This window comes from Phalangium opilio, unplaced genomic scaffold (assembly GCF_054372755.1).
Source record: "Phalangium opilio isolate 3A_F unplaced genomic scaffold, DU_Popi_V2 ptg000013l_1, whole genome shotgun sequence".
NCBI classification, from domain to species: Eukaryota; Metazoa; Arthropoda; class Arachnida; order Opiliones; family Phalangiidae; genus Phalangium; species Phalangium opilio.
The window spans coordinates 10,968,081-10,986,408 of NW_028324148.1; the positions used below are offsets into that span (position 1 = coordinate 10,968,081).

Genomic DNA, 18,328 nt, shown 5'->3' on the forward strand with positions numbered 1-18,328 from the left:
CTCAATAATTTCCTTGCGATAAGCAGGTACACTTATGTGTTATAGTGTTATAGCTTTACAAAAAGCTCATATATTGAAAACAAAACAAGTTGGGCAACATCCCTCGTTTATTTAACTCAGGCTCCATCTGGCGTTGCTTCTTGGCGCGAGGGGGAATACCCCAATGGCGGCCACGCCCCTATGTGTTGGTTTCTCTGTATGTAATTACCGAAATGGTCATTTGTAGAAAATTTATTTCGAAATCCAACTTTCAAAAATCATAAAAAGATAAATGCATATAAAAGATCACTCCCCCTTTTTCAAGGTTACTTTAGATCGACTTGAAGTGGGGAAAGCCCCTTTGCTCTATGATTACCAAAGCTTCATAAATTTACCAGGTCGAAGTTCTTTGCGCGTATAACAGGTGTACGAGGTCAAGTACAATGGCAACTTTTAACCCCGAGCGGCAGCGCGGTACTTCTATTGTTAAGAAAGATAACCGGTTCTATTCTTCGCTTTGTTCAAGTACTTGATCTTTGATAGTAAATACACGAACTCGGCCTTAGAGATAAAGTGTCGCAACGAAATGAAAATTTATATTTTCAAACTATATCGGACCGTCATTTATTTTCTTTGCGAACTTGACTCAAGTCGCATGGTTATTTTTTGGTTCACAGTATTCAATTTCCGTTTTTGGAAGTAGTTTAAAATACTTTCAAGTTCGACACTAATAAAAGAGTGAAATGGTTTCGGTAGTTAATGTTCCATCGCTGCAGAGATTATGCCAGTTTAATATTGCGCAGACATTATGGGCCGCTAATGGCGAAAAGGCAATCAAAACCCCGGAAAGTGTAGACAGCGATTCAAACTACGATTTTCAGCTTCGCCATGACGCTAGGGACTTCTTTGCAAAACTAGTTAACAATTTACCTCTTCCGTCCCTGATGAAACCGTCAATCCTCGAGCTTGTCTTTAAAACCAGAATGAGTATTTCCGAATGGTTACGGTTCTATTTGAGCAGCTACTTTATGCGGAATAAAGCTGATGGCTTTGCTGATAGCGGTTTCAAGATTGAAAAATATTTCGGTAAATTCGTCTACAAATTAAATGGTGATGTGGATAAGAAGGCAATGGGAGCTTTGATGACCAAGGATGTAAGTCTAGATAAATTTCATCGATTTCGTTTGGCCGGCTATTGGAACTTGACTAATGACATCGCTGAACTGTGGAAAGAGTGTCGCCCTAGCCAATTTGGATCTGAAAAAGTTAGAAAACTTGAAGTGGATGAATCATTGTGGTCACCTACTGGACATATCGCTTGGATGGTATGCTAGAGGAGCTGGAACAATCAAAGAACCGAAGATCTCTACATCTACGAGTGTTTGCTGAAGTACATACGCGAAAACGGAAATTATGTTAACGTCTCTTATTTTAAAGATAAGTTAACCCCGGAACAATATGATATGATAGTTAATAGTCGATTTCAATTCAAACACCTTCATTAATTTCGATTTTCGGTACGCGTAATACAAATGAAGAAAAAAACTGATTTCGCTGATTACATTAAGCAATTTGTGTGTGTTCATTTTATTTAAAACATGAAATGAAAATTTTCACCAATTATGTGTAATTTTATAATGATTTTAACAGTGTTAAATAGTCGATTTTATTAGATGTAATTGAAATGAAAAAATTTTGATTTTCTCTTTTCAAATATTTCAAGTTTTGTGTTTATTTTATTTAAAATAACAATTTTTTAGTAAAATAGAAAGAAAAACCAAATGTTTATAATTTTATCATGATATTAATAAAGTACGAGATAAAGTTATATTTCTGTTTTCATTTATTTATTGTCGATAGGCAAACAAATTTCATATCTGGCTAATGATGTAGTTTTTGAGTTTAAAATTATCACACAGAGAAGATTTCAATGGGAATAAAATCAGTTTATTCAACTTCAGTGTATTGGAGCCTCATCTTATTCTCCAATAGGGCCAAGGCAGTAAGTGATGAAACCCTCCTACCAAAGGTCAAACATCTTTATTCCCCCACTAGCCTACTATATCCTCCAACTTTATTTCCCATCCATCCTTACATTAACAAAACCTTGGTGAACGTTAGGCCACACTTTGTGGGGATTAGTAGAGCCTTCTTATAGAATCCCTAAAAATGTTTCCTCCATATAGATTCTTAGTATATGTTCTTATGTCTATGGTTTCCTCAATAAATAATTGCGAGTTAACAGTTAGTTTTATTATAGGGTTGTTGCTTCAGGGATCTACATAAGGCACTAGTCAAGGCATTTGACTACTAAAAAAAAATGCCTTGACTACTAAAATAAATCGAAATCTGGGGGTTCACTAGTCAATTTGACTAGTAAAAAAATGTCCCAAATATTCGTAAACCATGCGTCTCACTAGTCAGTGACTTCTAAAAAAAATGGGATAGGGGGGCTCACTAGTCAGGCTGACTACTAAAAAAAATATCCTTATGTAGACCCCTGTTCCCTAGTCAATTTGACTAGTAAAAAAAATGTCCCAAATATTCCTAAACCATACGTCTCACCAGTCAGTGACTACTTAAAAAAATTGGGATAGGGGGGCTCACTAGTCAGGCTGACTACTAAAAAAAATATCCTTATGTAGAGCCCTGGCCCCTGTGCCGTCAGCTCTTGGAGTCTTGGCGTCGTGATGCGCGTGATCGAGTGGGCTATGGTATGACCCTACTGAGTGCGTCGTCTGCTACTACTTCAGCTATGAGATGTGTCAGACTTTCTTTCACTCAAGTGAAAGCAGGTTCCTTTAATCAGTTGGGGCCCACTTGGGGGTCGATGGCGGTTTTCCACCGATGTAAATGTTACTTAACAAATAATATATTTCTAAAACAGTTCAGTTTGCACGTTAACTATTTCAGTGATGAACAATTCTCAAAAGACTACAAATCTGTTAGTAATTCAATCTTTGTGTAACATTTATCTCAACCAGTGCTGATGAATTATGCATATCATTACTTTTCAGGTACTTTCTTTACTTGGTTGTTCTTCTAAGGAATTTGAAATAATTATCAATCAGGTGTGTTTCTTATGATTACTACAATGAAGACCTAACTTAAAATAATTTAGGTGAAAACTGAGATTGAAAGCAGAAGAAATAGTCATTCTTTAAAAGAAGAAAGGCTTCGAGAAATCCAGGCCAATTATAAACCATTGCATCCAACTTTATACAGTAAAATTCAGGTATTGAGAAGATGGTTTTCCAATTTGCAATTAAACAGGGTTTATACTGAGTTTATACAAAGCTGGAAAACCAAGGGAAATAAATAGTAGACCAAAAATTCAGGGAAATAAATTGTAGACCAAAAATTCAGGGAAATAAATTGTAGACCAAAAATTCAGGGAAATAAATAGTAGACAAAAAATTCAGGGAAATAAATTGTAGACAAAAAATTCAGGGAAATAAATAGTAGACCAATAATTCAGGGAAATAAATAGTAGACAAAAAATGCAGGGAAATAAATAGTGAACAAAAAACTCAGGGAAATAGTGGAGAAAAACTCAGGGAAATAAGTAGGAGACAAATAACTTTGGGAAATTTAGTATTTTGTAGTAAAATTCAGGGAAATAAGTAGGAGACAAATAACTTTGGGAAATTTAGTATTTTGTAGTAAAATTCAGGGAAATAATTAGAAGAAAACAAATTCAGGGAAATAAATAGTAGACAACAAATTCAGGGAAATAAATTGTAGACAAAAAATTCAGGGAAATAAATTGTAGACCAAAAATTCAGGGAAATAAATAGTAGACAAAAAATGCAGGTAAATAAATAGTAGAGAAAAAATTCAGGGAAATAGTTTTCAAAAAACCCAGGGAAATAAATAGTTTACAAAAAACCCAGGGAAATAAATAGTTTACAAAAAACCCAGGGAAATAAATAGTTTACAAAAAACCCAGGGAAATAAATAGTTTACAAAAAAACCTAGGGAAATAAATAGTTTACAAAAAACCCAGGGAAATAAATAGTTTACAAAAAACCCAGGGAAATAAATAGTTTACAAAAAACCCAGGGAAATAAATAGTAGACAAAAACCCAGGGAAATAAATAGTAGACAAAAACCCAGGGAAATAAATAGTAGACAAAAACCCAGGGAAATAAATAGTAGACAAAATTTCAGGGAAATAAACAGTTGACAAAACACTCAGACAAATAAATAGTTGACAAAACACTCAGAGAAAAAGTGGACAAAAACTCAGGGAAATAAGTTGTAGACAAATAACTTTGGGAAATGTAGAATTTTGTAGTTAAAATTCAGGGAAATTTGTGAGGTTTGAGTAAGTTTACTGTGAAGGGGTTGTTTCAAGTATAAAAAACCGCTACCGTTTTTATTACTCCATATATGGGAAAAACCTGGAAATAGCCCTTAGCAAACTGGCTATTCTGCTTCACACCAATTTTGTTCTGCCTAAGGTGGGAACCAATTAGAACTCTTACACTAGGGCGGAGCCAAAACTCGCCCATACAAGCTTACCACATTGTGCAGAAGCACTGAAGCAGTCTTTAAGGGGAGCCAAGCTTCAATTGCTTTAAAAAAATCATTCTTTTTTCATTACTTTTCTTTACAAGCCAGAGACTTCAATTTTTGAAAGTACATTCCTTGAATTGGTACATGCTGCTAACACATCTAATTCATGGGAAGGAATTCGGAAACATCTGACGGTTATTTCAAATGGTAAGGCTTATAGCTTTTTAAATAAATAAGTATTTTAATAATTGTTTTATAGAACAGAGGCTGTATAGTTTTCCAGTATTTAACAGGGGCTTTTGTCAGATGCTTTACGAAGAGTTGAATCATTTTGAAAAATCACCTTTTGAGAAAGGAAGACCCAATTCTATGAATCGCTATGGTGTAAGTATGAGCTATTGTAAAAAAAAACGCAATTACAGAAAAAGACAAGAAATTAAAAAAATGGTAAGACATTCGTGGAGAATACAAAGAATTTGACTTTTCCAAGAAGTCCGAGGAAATCTATATCTATATAAATCAAAGTCCTGACTGACTGACTGACTGACAGACTGACTGATAATCAACGCCCAGCCCAAACCGCTTGCCCTAGAAGGCTGAAAATATGCAGGAACGTTACTCATAAGTAGTAGGCGCGTACTAAGAAAGATTCCCCCCAATCCGCCGCCATCTTAATAAATGGCGCCCAGAAATGTAAAAAATCTTCTCTATGCAACAAAGTCCGCACGTTTCAAACGATTTCACAAATATTTAGTACACTGGTTTCCTTTATTCTATAGACGGGCTGAATGTTCTTTTGGGCTCGATTTGTTGCCATCTTTTTAAATGGCGGCTAAAAACTTAAAAACCCTTCATTATGGAATAATGTCCGCGTGAAAAGTAATAAAAAATGCATCCCGACGGGCTGACGGGCAACGCCGAGTGCCTTCTCTCCTAGGGTGCTTCAAAAATATTAGTCATCAGTAAAATCTACACATTCTTTATATCATTTTAGATTTAAGTTCTTATTACACGCGAGCGACGCCGCGGGTAACGGCTAGTGTGAAATAATTCAAGATAAAAATGCATACTGATTAAGAAGTACCGAAAGCGGAAATTAAATGGGTATAAGTGCAGTTTACCCGGCTCTTTTCTAAACTTAAAATAAAGTCGATATTCATGTTCAGTACCTTCAGAAACAATGAAATTTGTTTGTTATAAAGTTTCTGAATTAAGTCTTCATTTCTAACAGTCGTTTTTAAGAATGGCGCCAATAAATTAGGAATGGGGTCAGCTTTTTCTGGATGTTTATAAAATGGAAACTAGCTGTTACCCGCGGCGTCGCTCGCGTGTAATAAGAACTTCCATCAAAATGATACAAAGAATGGGTAGATTTTACTGATGACTAATATTTTTGTAGCACCCTATGAGCGAAGGCACTCGGCCTCGCCCGTCAGCCCCTAGGGATGCATTTTTTATTACTTTTCACGCGGACATTATTCCATTAAGAAGGGGTTTTTAGTTTTTGGCCGCCATTTAAAAAGATGGCAACAAATCGAACCCAAAAGACCTTTCAGCCCGTCTATAGGTTAAAGCAAACCAGTGTACTAAATATTTGCGAAATCGTTTGAAACATGCGGACTCTGTTGCATAGAGAAGATGTTTTTACATTTCTGGTCGCCATTTATTAAGATGGCGGCGGATTGGAAAAATCTTTCTTAGTACGCGCGTACTACTTATGAGTAACGTTCCTGCAAATTTTCAGCCTTCTAGGGCAAGCGGTTTGGACTGGGCGTTGATTATCAGTCAGTCAGTCAGTCAGGACTTTGATTTATATAGATATAGATGGATCAGAAAACTGGCCAAAAATTATTCATTAATCCCCCGAGAATTTAAAGCTGAAATTTATATTAAAAGAGTTATTTGAAATGTTCACTAATGATCTGTTAAAACATAAACTAAACCAATTTTTTTTTTCGTTATAGATTTTGATGGAAGAAATTGGTTTAAATAATTGCCTCATTGACTTACTAAGATCGCAATATTTCAGTAAAATTGCAAAAATCCTTTTCCCCGAATGTGTAAATGAAGGTCTAGATTCTCATAAGGCATTCACTGTAAAATACAAGACAGGAGACGATGTTGACTTGTCATACCATTTTGATAACGCTGAGGTAATTGTTTTAAGTTGACTGACAAATTATCGAGACAAACAAATGTTGAAAGTGTAGCTTTCACTGTACTATAGGCATTATGAGTATTCTTTGACAGTGGTTAGTAATTTGTAATTGGTGTACACAGGGAATCTAAGACTGGTTAGCCCTATGTCTCTATGGTTTAAATGGACTTATTTAGGCTTTGAAAAAACTGGCCTTGTAACTGGTTCTTTCATAAGTTCGGCCATGAGTGAATCATATACTAGCTCCCTATAAGTTACTCAGCCACACTGGCTAATGTATCCAGCGTTTTCTTCCCGCCAAAAAAGTGTTACCTATATGCGACCTACAGTGAGAGAAAATAACACTTCTCCCGGCGCTTACGTATTTCCGGTAAAAAACCGGAAAAGGAGATCAACCAATGATACTTTGAAAAAAAATTTATTCCGTAGGCAACATTCAGAGGCAGGAACTATTTATGGTGAGAGAACCAAACTTTATCAAAAAATAAGAGCTAAACAACAACTTAATAGTCATCTCGAAAACCTTACTAAACTTTTTAATAATGCGTCTAAAGAACTAATAGAAAAACTTAAAGAAAGGCCCAACCCATTTTTAACGAAGCCTGTTGTGAAACCAAAATTGTTTTTCAATAAGTAAAAGAATGAATGTGACGCAAAGAAGTCAAACCTCCAAAACCGTTAATACCATTTGGAACTATCGTCACTTTCAAGTTCTCGATATATTAATTTCAAAGCCCTAAGAGAGGGCGCCGTCTACTATCACTTTCACCCGCCTCCCCTCCTCTCGACTACTATTCGGAAGAAAATGCTGGATACATTAGGCCAGTGTGACTGAGTAACTTATAGGGAGCTAGTATATGATTCACTCATGGTTCGGCGTAAATTTAACAGCATTTCCTGTTAGGCCCAATATATAACTAGCTAAAACGTTATACATTACAACATAAATGTGGTGTAGTGTTAAGGCTTTAATCGTTTATACACCAACTTCCAAGTAGCTATCTCAGGCTGATAGCTGAGACGTTATCATGTTTCCATTATGGTTTTACGGGCCACGTCAATCTTATACTTACAATGACCTAGTATGCGGAGTACTTTAACTTAACTTATCGCGATACTTGTACCCTTTACAGGTTACAGTTAACATTTGTCTAGGTTTGGATTTCAGTGGTGGAGAGCTTTACTTCGGGCCTATGAAAGACAAAGAAAGGGGAGTTGTGGGTGAAACATCTTACGTAGAAGCACCCCACAGCCTCGGTATTGGAATTATACACAGAGGTCAACATTTGCATGGTGCCATGCCCATAGAAGATGGAGAGAGGCAGAATCTTATCATATGGATGAGATCGTCTTCTGTTAGGAACGCTAAATGTCCTATGTGCAACCAAAAACCGGTTTTAGAAAAATGCAATGACTATGGAGATGGATTTACAAGCTAATTAAAGCTAATTTGTGTAAGTTTTCATTGGTCAATGATTTAGAAGAAGCTCCAACCTTTTGAACAAGTACATTCAATAGCAACACACGTGTACTTCGGTTTATGTTGCATTTTGTAAGCTAATCATAGTCGAATAATGTAAATACAATGACATGATTCACATGACAAGTGAGATTTATAATCAAACAAATGATTTCGAGTCGTGAAAACTATTATGGACTCAAGAGAACCGGAACCGTAGTAAGTGAAACTAACCAGCCTGATAATTGAAATCATGGAAAAAGTAGTGAATTCAGTCTGTAGTTAATGTGATTCAAATAAAATTCAAGTTATCTGAAATGTTTTGTTCATATTTAATTTCGGTACGTAATGTACATTTACATCATTTCGTTGTTAAACGAAAAAAATAAAAAAAAAAGAAACAGCTTTTACCAACATTATTTGATCGCCATTGGTGAATGGTGCATATAAAAACGCTGTATAATAAACTCAAAACTGAATATCAAAAGTTATAGGCTACTATAGCCAATTTTTCACCCAAATTCAAAAGAAGTGATGTACTGGATATAAGACATCAATTCTTATACTGAAATAGCAGTATAATTACACTAAAAAAGGAAAACGTATATGAAAGTAGTTCAACTTCTCAATTGTAAATGTTCATTTACATATCGTCTCCTCAATTGGTAAAGGCAGGAGTTCATAATAACCCCCCTTCGGGGGGGAAGTATGAAACTGGCCATAGAGCTAATGGTAAAAATCGCGAACAACAAGATTCTGTCGTTGGGCATAGAAAGGATTAGCCTGTTTATGGACATACAACGTTACAGTATATCGTAGTGGTATCTATGCTCCTTGGTTTTCGTTACAAAACTTCCGTTGGCTGGGATCTTCGTCGAAAAGAAAAATGGCAATATGGTGGACGTGGAAACACGTTGCAATTCTTATATTAAAGATACTGCGAATAAATTTGTCCAAACCGTTTTCATTTAACCACGGAATTCTCACTCACGCATATCACAACAAAAAACATCATTGACGATCGTTTAAATGTTTTGTAGAAAACAAGAAACCCCGACTAAAAGCCAACTTCTTAGCCAAGGCTTAATTTACACCGTTCCGACAGAAGCAGACGTGAGCCATTTTCGCTCCCAAAATCACAAGATAAAAATAGTGCTAAACCGGATGTGTGTAAGTTAATGCGCGTGGGCGCTAAAAACTGGGGTAACTATTTCTTTGGGAGTTAAGCGGTGTATGAATCCGCTGAGCTTTACGGCGAAACTTTGTTGTTACGGGCTTTTTAACCAGTTTCGTACTTCGGGTTATTATGAACTCCTGGTAAAGGGGCTTTCAGTTGATCAAAATTGATCAGACTAATAAGCTATGTTGAAGTAAGGAAGATGCGCTTCTAGCTTTTTTAGTGAAGATTAATTTCCACGGCACCGGTAACCGTATAAAAATATTTTGAATAATGTTTAGGTTAGCGCTAAAGTGGTCTAAACTTATTGCTTTCTCATTTTCAGAAAATGCTAACACGCTCATTTAGAAAACATTTCTGGCTCGGTAATCATGTGTATTAAAATAATCATTGAAAAATGAGTATACTAGTAATCATTGAAAAATGAGTATACGAGTAATCATTGAAAAATGAGTATACGAGTAATCATTGAAATATGAGTATACGAGTAATCATTGAAAAATGAGTATACGAGTAATCATTGAAAAATGAGTATACGAGTAGTCATTGAAAAATGAGTATAGACACAGACGGTTGAAAGGTTTCTGATATTTGCGCCTAATAATGCATCTCGGCAGTTGTCCCATTATAATAAGGTTTAATTGTAAAACATGGCAAATTATCAACTGATCATTAAAAATGGTAATATTTTTAAATATTTTTCTCCAAAGAATATACGTGTCCATTAACAAGGGTTGACATTTTGTACAATGCATGCGGTAAATAAATTAATATAGTGAAAGCCCAAATTTTGGAGTAGGGAACAATATAAAGTTTTCGAAATTTAAACCACTAAAGCCCAGCTCAGAGCCTCAGACAATGCTTCCAAAAGCGTCTGTGTCTTGACCTGGTTTTGTTACCATAGAAGGGAAGAAGGCAAATTTTCCAATTAAGTTAAAAAAATGTTCAAGTAACACCTACCAAAATGCGATTTACCATTGTTTTAAACATTAAAACTTGAACTATTAATTCTCATTTATCGTGGAAAGTGGGCTTTTAACCAATACAATACAATACGACTGCAAATTTGAAACATCGAAGAGGTGAATTAAACTTTTGGTTTCAAAGATGCATTTACTTCATCGATTGACTTTGTAATTCCGGGGTTTATAATCTCTAGAAATTCATTATCGCAACGACCATACCTCAATTTAACATATTCGAAATATTTATCTTTCGAGATATTCGCACTTTTCATATCATTGAGGTTCATATTACATTGGAAAACACGTTCACTAGCGGCGCAAAGCCATAATGTTACATCACCTCCGCATCTTGGCCAACTAGTCAGGAATTGCGTATAAATATCTCTTGCTTTTTCAATATTCTTTCTAGCAAAATATAGATTTCCTAATTTGAAATAGGGCCATGCTAGGTAATGATCAATAAAAGGAGACTGGCTCGAAGCTTCTTGGATTTTCATGATTACATCTTCAAGTTCAAGGGGCTCTGTGAACTTTCTATTTACGAATGAAGTAATTGCAGAATGTCGCTTAGAGCGAATGTCAGCTGGTTCTGCGACTTCGAACTTGCAGTATTCGCATTCGCAAGCTATTCCAAATTGTGGATCGGAGAACAATAGCTGCCTTAACGGTTCCGCATGAGTCCGGTATGCGATTAGAATCTCTTCGCCCTTTTTAAGAGGTCTCATCGAGCTGTTGGAATTTTCATAAGTATGATTAGAAACTGTTAATGGTTTTAAAGTAGATTTAGATAAAATTTCAAGTAAAAGGTTAGTGAACTGAACAGTCGTCATTACTTAGAGTGACATGGGTTAACTGCTTGAGTCAGGTTTAATTTAATTGCAAATACTGAAAGCCACGATCTCGAGGAAAGTGCAAATTAGACTATCAATGTTTAACAACGCGATGAGTTGTTTCAAGTGACTTTGATGTTAGCCAATTTTACCTCCAACTCGTTGGACCAGCTTTGATTTTTCTCAACTAGAACAGCGGATATTTTGCTGAATTTGCCGCCAGTATTTCAAAGTTGAAAACCGGACGTGACGAAATATGTGGTTTAAAACCGAGTCTAACTCAAAACTCCTTGATTTGCTGTTTTTAAATATTAAAAGCTAAATTTCTGATGTTTTGAATAGAGTGTAAACGAAACTGTGGAGTTGGGCCAACTAACTGGTCCAGCAAGTTAGCGGTAATAATTGCCTGGTGTAAAAGGCCCTTAAGATTAACAAACTTAACGTACCGAATTTGGCGAACGTTCCCAAACAAGACGTTGGAGCAATTCGAATAGTGGCAATCATTGTTTATGTAAGATGGCATTATCCATAGTCCAAAACTCTCAGATCCACCTTTGAGCTTTTTTCGAAAACAATTAACCTTTATTATTCCTCTTATTCTCTCTGTGTCGATTTTGGTCCAGTCATCTTTGGATGTATCCAAATAACCTAACTCCATCCCTGCCGATAATTTGTAAAGTTCTTTTCTAAGTGTTGGCACTTTCTTTATTTTCTTAATAATAATCTTGAGAAGTTCAGACACAGATTTGTAGTAATCTCCTTGTTCCGAAACGTGAATCGCGAATGCTTGAGAGCTCAATATTAGTTCACCCGCTTTTATATCACGTGTTGCGATTAAACCACGCCCTTTTCCCGGTATATTTCTCACAACAACTGCACCAACATAATCAGAAACATCGTGAGCAATGAAAGTTTCCATGGATTTGAACAATGGTATCATGTCGTATCGACCGTATTTTTTCTGAGCTAGGAGTTCGTCTACTCTAACCAACAGTTTCTTGAGATCCTTCTTAGGAATATCCAATTTGAGTTTCGAATCGATCAAGGTTTTAGCCTTTTCCGGCTGTCTTAAACCGACGTATGCCTGCGCTGCCCGATAAATTGCTTTCAAGTGGGGTGGATTCTTTATTAAACAATTTAAGGCGTCTTTTAAAGCTGATTGGTATGTTTCAATTTTTAGGTAGCAAAGAGCTCGGTTAGCCAGTAAGTCTTCGTCATCGGCGGACAAAGCTAGCCCTTTCGAATATATTTGGATAGCAGCGACGTAGTTTCCGCCGACAAACATTTTGTTGCCTTCGTATTTCAAACGCTTTATTTTATCTTTTAGATTTAAACCCTTTAAATCGAGATCACGGGGAATATCACTATTTTCAGGGTCATCGAGTTCATCCTCGTCGGCCTCGTTATGCCACTTTAATTTGGGAAATTTGGATATTAGTACATCTTCAGTTAGTAATAGAACGTCTTTCGATCCTGTTCCAGGGCGTAACTGAAATGAAACAATCGTTTTCAAAATATACAACAAGTTGGGAAACCAAAATAAACCTCTCCGACTCGAGACGAGAGATATCTAACCACTGAAGAGGTTTTTCATAAATGATTCAATAAATATAATTGGTATTAATTATTTTAATCGTCATTAATTTACCTTAATTCTGCTTAAGTCGGTTTAAGAAACTTTATTCCTAAAATCATTTTAAACATAGCTATTTTTGACGTTTGAATTCAAGCGTATGCCTCTTTAACAATTTTTGGAAATTTAGGGTATATCAGGAGTTCATAATAACTTTTTCATAATAACCCCGAAGGTGGGTTGTATATATAATTGGCCGATTCCCGATAAGGGGTAAGAAATAGCGCAATTGCGGTGGAGGCATTGCCATTGGGAGGCTAGACGCTTCTCGTAACCCTATCCGATCGCCGCGTACATCTTAACCCTAACAATGATAATGGTGTAGAAGCGGTCCGGATGTTGTGAACATTTTTGTTCCGATATGCCAACTAAGAACGTAGTGACCGACACACAGACATGTCCATGGCAATACCTCTGCATCATCAGTCCGAGAGGTAAAACTTAATCAAACACGCTATAAGTGCTAACTGAAGTCTAGAATCGCTTTCTGCAATGTTTTAAACCTTCAAAGTTAAATGAAAATATTTATTACCTCAACGCCACCATCAGATGTATTTTGGAGGCAAGGATTAAATATCGCAACCACCGCGTTTGTGGAGAATGATGGCAACGGATTGTTGTCAATAGCAACTTTAACTGCGCGTTCGCCTTCCCAGTCTTCAGCCAAGAAGAATGTCGACTCGTTCCATTGTCTCGGTTTTATTATAACGCGGCCGAGAAAAACCTTTCCTGAAATTGGGAAATATAAATATATTAAATATACAAATATATGAGTATGTTGTTTGTATGTTTGTGGTATATGTAACCAAACGATATGGTTGATATTAGTGGGTGTACGTTGTACCACGGTTCCAAAAAACCACGGCCTAGTTCTAAACTTCTGTTTTAGAAATAGCAGTGTTTAACTGATTTTTTAACACTTCATTTTGCCTTACCTATTAAGGGTTGGCTTAGCTAGTCATGCATATTATTAAACGAAAGCTTAAAGAACTCACCGCTTTGAATTTTATCCATGGAATTCATCAAGTTGGCGATATTAACTAAATTTTCGGGACGTAATTCATCCTCTAAATCGGGCCGAGAATAGTTAACTGCTTCCGCATCCTTCTTCTCTTGCATAAACGAAGCTAGGATACTCAATTCTGGATGCTTTTTGAGCAAGCTTTCCGCCGTTCTATTGGCATAGTTGAATTGATCAAGGAGGTATTCCTTGTTAGTGTTTTTTTCGATTGTCTTTAAGTCATCAATCACGTTACGAGACGAAGATTCTTTTCCAATTTCTTCTAAATTCATGACTGTAAAAATTAAGCAAGACTTGTGTCGTACGCTCATGCAGGCAATTTTTTCGTCAACAAAAAATCACGAAAAGAGCAAAATGTTCTATTTGAACACGTATGTGTTGATTAGATACAAGTCTGTTGTCGTGCTTCTTAGGGGTTGTTCCCAAATTACGTGAGTAAGAGAAAAGAAGAGGATATTTGATTAAGCAAGTGCAGTAATTCGGCCTATTTTCTACACTAAAGGGAAAGACAGACCGTGTTGTTTTTGTGAAGGAGAAACGCTATTCTAAAGCATTTATAATTCTTGGTTTAGAGCAATTATGTTTCGTAATTTGTGAACACCCCATTAGCATAGTAAAAAAATTTAATCTCTTAACGCTTTCTTAACAGAAAATCCAGTTAATAATACATTTGAATTAGATTTAGAGCTCGTAATATTTCATAACAACATAATCTTATTCATTTTTTTGTGGACAGTCGTGGAAATCAGCTACAAGTTAAGTAGTATATCGAAAGAATGTCATTATTAATCAAAACATTTTATCAAACTATTATTATTTAAATTTCATCAAGTTAGAATGGATAAATGTTATATAACCAAAATATATCGAATGCACGTTTTACCAAGGTAAACCGTTCCAAGTATAATTTTTCATTATCATATGACATAACTAGTAAGAAATTTGAATGAATTACCTGATTAATATAATCTTGACTAAAATTCTAATAAAAGAAACTCGTTTTATGCAAAGCGACTCTTGAAAATTTAGCAAATTAAGCACCGATATATTAGAGTTGAACTTTTCTACTGCTAGTAAGCCTACCGTGTGAGATTTTCTTGATCTCTACTAAGTCGACGCGCCTCCCAAGCACCACGTGGTGGATAATAACAAGGAGACCTAGATATAAATAGCGCCTAGCCAATACAGATGTATGAGATAGAACGTCGTGAATGTATAAGATAAAAATAGTTAACTCCTCTTCAAAACCGTCTTTGTCGCTTGGTTTTATGTGGACATAAATTAAAATGGATGTCAGCTTCCTTGGCGGTACATTTGTGTTCTCTGCGAATGTTGGTATAAATGCTTTGGAGATGCTTACCGTTTTTGTAGCGTCTACAAGCAAGAAGCACGTAGGTCTAAGTCTCTATGTACCCTTATGGAAACTGAGCCTATGGACACTAATATCCGTGTCTAGCCAATGGCTCTCGTATCTAGCATATCTTATTGTAAATTTTGTAGTAAGTTGAGGGCCTTTGCCATTAAACTTTACACAGTAGGTCTCAACCTACAACTTATCAGATACCAAAAATTCTTTTATTTTTCAATATTATTAAGTTTTACAAATCAACAGTGTTTTCTTTGTAATTTCTTTAAAGGATATATTACAATATTTTGATAAACTCGATTTTTTTTAAAAACTCGACTTTTTTCAAAGCATTCGCGATTAAATCCACTTGGTTTTTAAGTTCATCTATTTTCGTCATAACCTCTTCGTGATTGGAAATTTCCCGTTCTAACATGGATTTGTTATTGTCAGGTATGCCCGCTTTCTCGCCTCCGAACCAGTCTTTACTCGTCTGCCCCGGAGATTTTATAACCTTCTCTTCCTAAATAAATAATTTTTATTAGTTGAAGCTTCTATTTCGTATCGATATCCATAATAGCATATCCCAGTAATAATAACAATCGGAATAGTCACAAACGAGGGGGTAGACGCTTTGGATCTCTGTGTACACCTGAGTTCAAAAGAGTTCAGCTTTGACAGTGCATTGAGTTCAAAGCCTTCGGAACTCACAATTCAGCTTTGACAGTAAATTGAGTTCAAGACATATTGTACACCTGATTTCTAAAGTGTTTACCCCCTCGGTCACAAATCCGCTAGTTATTTTACGACTTTTACTACACGGGTCTTATTTCAACAGAAAATTTTAAAAATTGAGTTGGATTCTCTACCTACATAGTTCTCGAATTTGTAGTATTTGGTGCCTTTGAAGAAGTAGGTCTGACCGTCAACCCAGCGAATGGCGGAGCTGATGTTATTGGGCACTCCCTTAAAGGTCCATTCGGATATATCATAAGGGTATTCCTTGTTTACGGGGTTGAGATCTTTCTGATTGTATCTCCAGTATTTGCTGCCCTTAAAGAAGTATGTCAGGCCATTGCTTTCCCAGACAAGGGCAGAGTCAATGTTGTTGGGAATTCCACGGAATCCATCTTGAATTTTTCTAGGGTATCCTTTCTCAGGTTGCAAGTTATAGAATCGCCAATAGCTGTCATTCTATATATTTAAACGTATTAGACCTAAACCGAAATCAGACAAATCATAATATTTATAATTATGTACCTTAAAAAGGAAAGTTGAACCATCATTCCAGGTAAAGGCGGCGTCGATCGGACCAGATCCGACTCCTTTCCAGTCTTCCGCTATAAGCTTTGGATATCCGGGCACAATACCGGCATCAATTTTCCAATAATAGTCACCTTAATAATATAAATAGCTATGCTGTTAAACCTAGTTTGTAAGTGCTAACGTTGAACAATAGCGTGTGTTCTAACACGCTAAGGTAATGCTCGAGATGGTCCAACGGTTGGGGTACATTAAGTTCGTACGCTTACGCACTTACACAAAGAATTATATATGAAACTTTCTACTTTCAATCAATATTTAAACAAACCATAAACACACACTCACATATCTTAATCATAAAAGCGATTTAGTCCTACACACTCGTAGCTAACAATAATATCCGAAGCACACTGACGGTCAACTCCAAGGACTGTTTACGAGCTCGAGCCAGCTCGGGCTCGTAACGAGCGAGCCGAGTTCGAGCCGAGCCGAGCCGCCACTTTTGCGGCTCGATTAATTAACGAGCGAGCTTTTTTATGGTCGAGCCGAGCCGAGCCGACAGGCATCGAGCCACTGCGACTCGCGAGCTTAGTCACTGATATAGTGCTTTCCATTTAGTCTTTATTCTCTCCACCAATAGCGTTCCGTTGTAATTTTACATGAAATAAAGCGTGGGAAAAATCTCTAGTCTATATCCTTGAGCATATTTTCCTAAACATGGGATGTCATTTATAGTCGTTCTCAAGGTTGACGTTGGTAGTAGCAATTTTTTTAAACATGTATATATTAAAGGGAGCCACCGGAGGGTATGCTAGCCAGTCTGCCTATTCGTTTCAAATTTCGACGCTGCACTTTTGTGGCGCTGAATCTGCACGTCCAACTTTGTTTCAGTTTTCTGTGGGAGAAGCCTGGTTCTAAGTGGCCATGGGGGGATACTTTCTATTCACTCCCTTCGTAGCTAGAAGAGGGCTCGGAAATCCGCGAGAGTGAATTGCAAACCCTCCGATGGCTCCCTTTAATCGAGCCGAGCCGAGCTAGAGCTGAGCTAAGACCCAGCTCCGCTCGAGTCGAGCCGAGCCGCAGTATTTTTGACTCGTGCCGAGCCGAGCTTTTTAAAAGCTCGCTCAGCTTGGCTCTTGAACAGTCCTATCAACTCCTAGTTCTTTCCTACTAGTTCAATCGTATCATGCGCTTTTTACCTCTAAAAAAATATGTGCTGCCATCTTGTGTTCTAGTAGCGGCATCAACAAATCCGTACCTGCACACCTCCTCATTCGCAGCTCTTAATTTGTCATCAGAATCTGAAAATAATATAGAGAAACGTTTTCCATGCCGCAAGAGCAAAAGCTTTGAATAATTTTTTTAAGAATGAAAACATTTTAACCATCATTTGGCATAGCTGTAGGCGTAACATTTTCAACCTCCGATTCGCTAGTTAAGGGTACGGCTACTGTGGTTTTTTCTACCAAATAAGTTTGAGCCCTAGAATAACTAACATACTCAGCTACCAAAATCACACTCACTAAGCTAAGCTCTATAAACCGCATCTCTCAAATCTGATAGAACATCAAACACTAACAGAATCAGCTTTCTCGGCAGTCTTTCAGCTCGCGCTCGTATAACCGGTTTTAAAATAAAGTATTGATACACTTCAAATTTATAGACACGGATAATAATGGGAGATGAGACGAGTTTCTTTTAATCTAACTTGATAATTTATTAGATTTAACCGGGAAGTCTGTGTTTTTACAAAGATTGCAATCGTGGAATATCATATGTAACGGGACAGGAATTGGGCATTTTGAGAAAAAAAAATTCAACCACTTCATATTAAATTTATAAACAATAAGTGTTGAACTCTAAGGGCTCTAAATCAGTAAGGAAACCCGGCTTAACACGATACCGATCGATACCGGTGTAAGCAGTATGTGCTGAGAGGCCCTTTTATTCTTATACTTCTTATAATTGTTAGTGATTTAT

At 36.5% G+C, this 18,328-nt stretch overlaps 3 protein-coding genes across 5 annotated transcripts; 1 reads left to right on the forward strand and 2 right to left on the reverse strand.

Moving 5' to 3' along the window:
* Positions 1 to 2,534: 2,534 nt before the first annotated feature.
* Positions 2,535 to 8,432, forward strand: LOC149709038 (2-oxoglutarate and iron-dependent oxygenase domain-containing protein 2-like). Of its 3 annotated transcripts, none has more exons than XM_089864481.1 (7): positions 2,535 to 2,923; positions 2,997 to 3,050; positions 3,101 to 3,214; positions 4,599 to 4,704; positions 4,757 to 4,881; positions 6,462 to 6,650; positions 7,811 to 8,000. In XM_089864481.1, exons 1-7 carry the CDS (start codon positions 2,696 to 2,698, stop codon positions 7,850 to 7,852), a joined length of 858 nt encoding a protein of 285 aa, XP_089720607.1. In that variant the 5' UTR covers positions 2,535 to 2,695; the 3' UTR covers positions 7,853 to 8,000. The 3 variants fall into 3 exon arrangements, with proteins under 3 accessions (XP_089720607.1, XP_089720606.1, XP_089720605.1); XM_089864479.1 differs by having other exon boundaries at positions 2,778 to 2,923; positions 7,789 to 8,432; XM_089864480.1 differs by lacking the exon at positions 2,997 to 3,050 and having other exon boundaries at positions 2,657 to 2,996; positions 7,789 to 8,432.
* Positions 8,433 to 8,551: 119 nt separating this feature from the next.
* On the reverse strand, positions 8,552 to 14,779 carry LOC149709039 (uncharacterized). Its single transcript, XM_089864478.1, has 5 exons — positions 14,696 to 14,779; positions 13,715 to 14,014; positions 13,252 to 13,448; positions 11,533 to 12,575; positions 8,552 to 10,985 (listed from the first exon to the last, which is right to left on the reverse strand). Exons 2-5 carry the CDS (start codon positions 14,010 to 14,012, stop codon positions 10,379 to 10,381), a joined length of 2,145 nt encoding a protein of 714 aa, XP_089720604.1. The 5' UTR covers positions 14,013 to 14,014; positions 14,696 to 14,779; the 3' UTR covers positions 8,552 to 10,378.
* A 465-nt stretch (positions 14,780 to 15,244) lies between these two features.
* LOC149709040 (uncharacterized) lies at positions 15,245 to 17,974 on the reverse strand. The gene is made up of 5 exons (XM_089864497.1): positions 17,733 to 17,974; positions 17,548 to 17,649; positions 16,346 to 16,482; positions 15,959 to 16,279; positions 15,245 to 15,608 (listed from the first exon to the last, which is right to left on the reverse strand). The coding sequence occupies exons 1-5, from the start codon at positions 17,893 to 17,895 to the stop codon at positions 15,384 to 15,386; spliced, it is 948 nt and encodes a 315-aa protein (XP_089720623.1). The 5' UTR covers positions 17,896 to 17,974; the 3' UTR covers positions 15,245 to 15,383.
* Between the last annotated feature and the right edge of the window lie 354 nt (positions 17,975 to 18,328).

What these genes read in the sequence shown, in the direction of transcription:
- LOC149709038 (XM_089864479.1), top strand. Translation starts at nt 2,810, where the DNA reads ATGGCGGTTTTCCACCGATGTAAATGTTACTTAACAAATAATATATTT. An exon ending in TCTCAAAAGACTACAAATCT is followed by an intron (nt 2,924 to 2,996) that starts GTTAGTAATTCA and finishes ATTACTTTTCAG; the next exon opens with GTACTTTCTTTACTTGGTTG. An exon ending in TTGAAATAATTATCAATCAG is followed by an intron (nt 3,051 to 3,100) that starts GTGTGTTTCTTA and finishes AAAATAATTTAG; the next exon opens with GTGAAAACTGAGATTGAAAG.
- LOC149709039 (XM_089864478.1), bottom strand. Translation starts at nt 14,012, where the DNA reads ATGAATTTAGAAGAAATTGGAAAAGAATCTTCGTCTCGTAACGTGATT. An exon ending in CATGGATAAAATTCAAAGCG is followed by an intron (nt 13,449 to 13,714) that starts GTGAGTTCTTTA and finishes TCCCAATTTCAG; the next exon opens with GAAAGGTTTTTCTCGGCCGC. An exon ending in GGGAACGTTCGCCAAATTCG is followed by an intron (nt 10,986 to 11,532) that starts GTACGTTAAGTT and finishes AAATTCCAACAG; the next exon opens with CTCGATGAGACCTCTTAAAA.
- LOC149709040 (XM_089864497.1), bottom strand. Translation starts at nt 17,895, where the DNA reads ATGCGGTTTATAGAGCTTAGCTTAGTGAGTGTGATTTTGGTAGCTGAG. An exon ending in TACAGCTATGCCAAATGATG is followed by an intron (nt 17,650 to 17,732) that starts GTTAAAATGTTT and finishes TATTATTTTCAG; the next exon opens with ATTCTGATGACAAATTAAGA. An exon ending in GTTCAACTTTCCTTTTTAAG is followed by an intron (nt 16,280 to 16,345) that starts GTACATAATTAT and finishes TTAAATATATAG; the next exon opens with AATGACAGCTATTGGCGATT.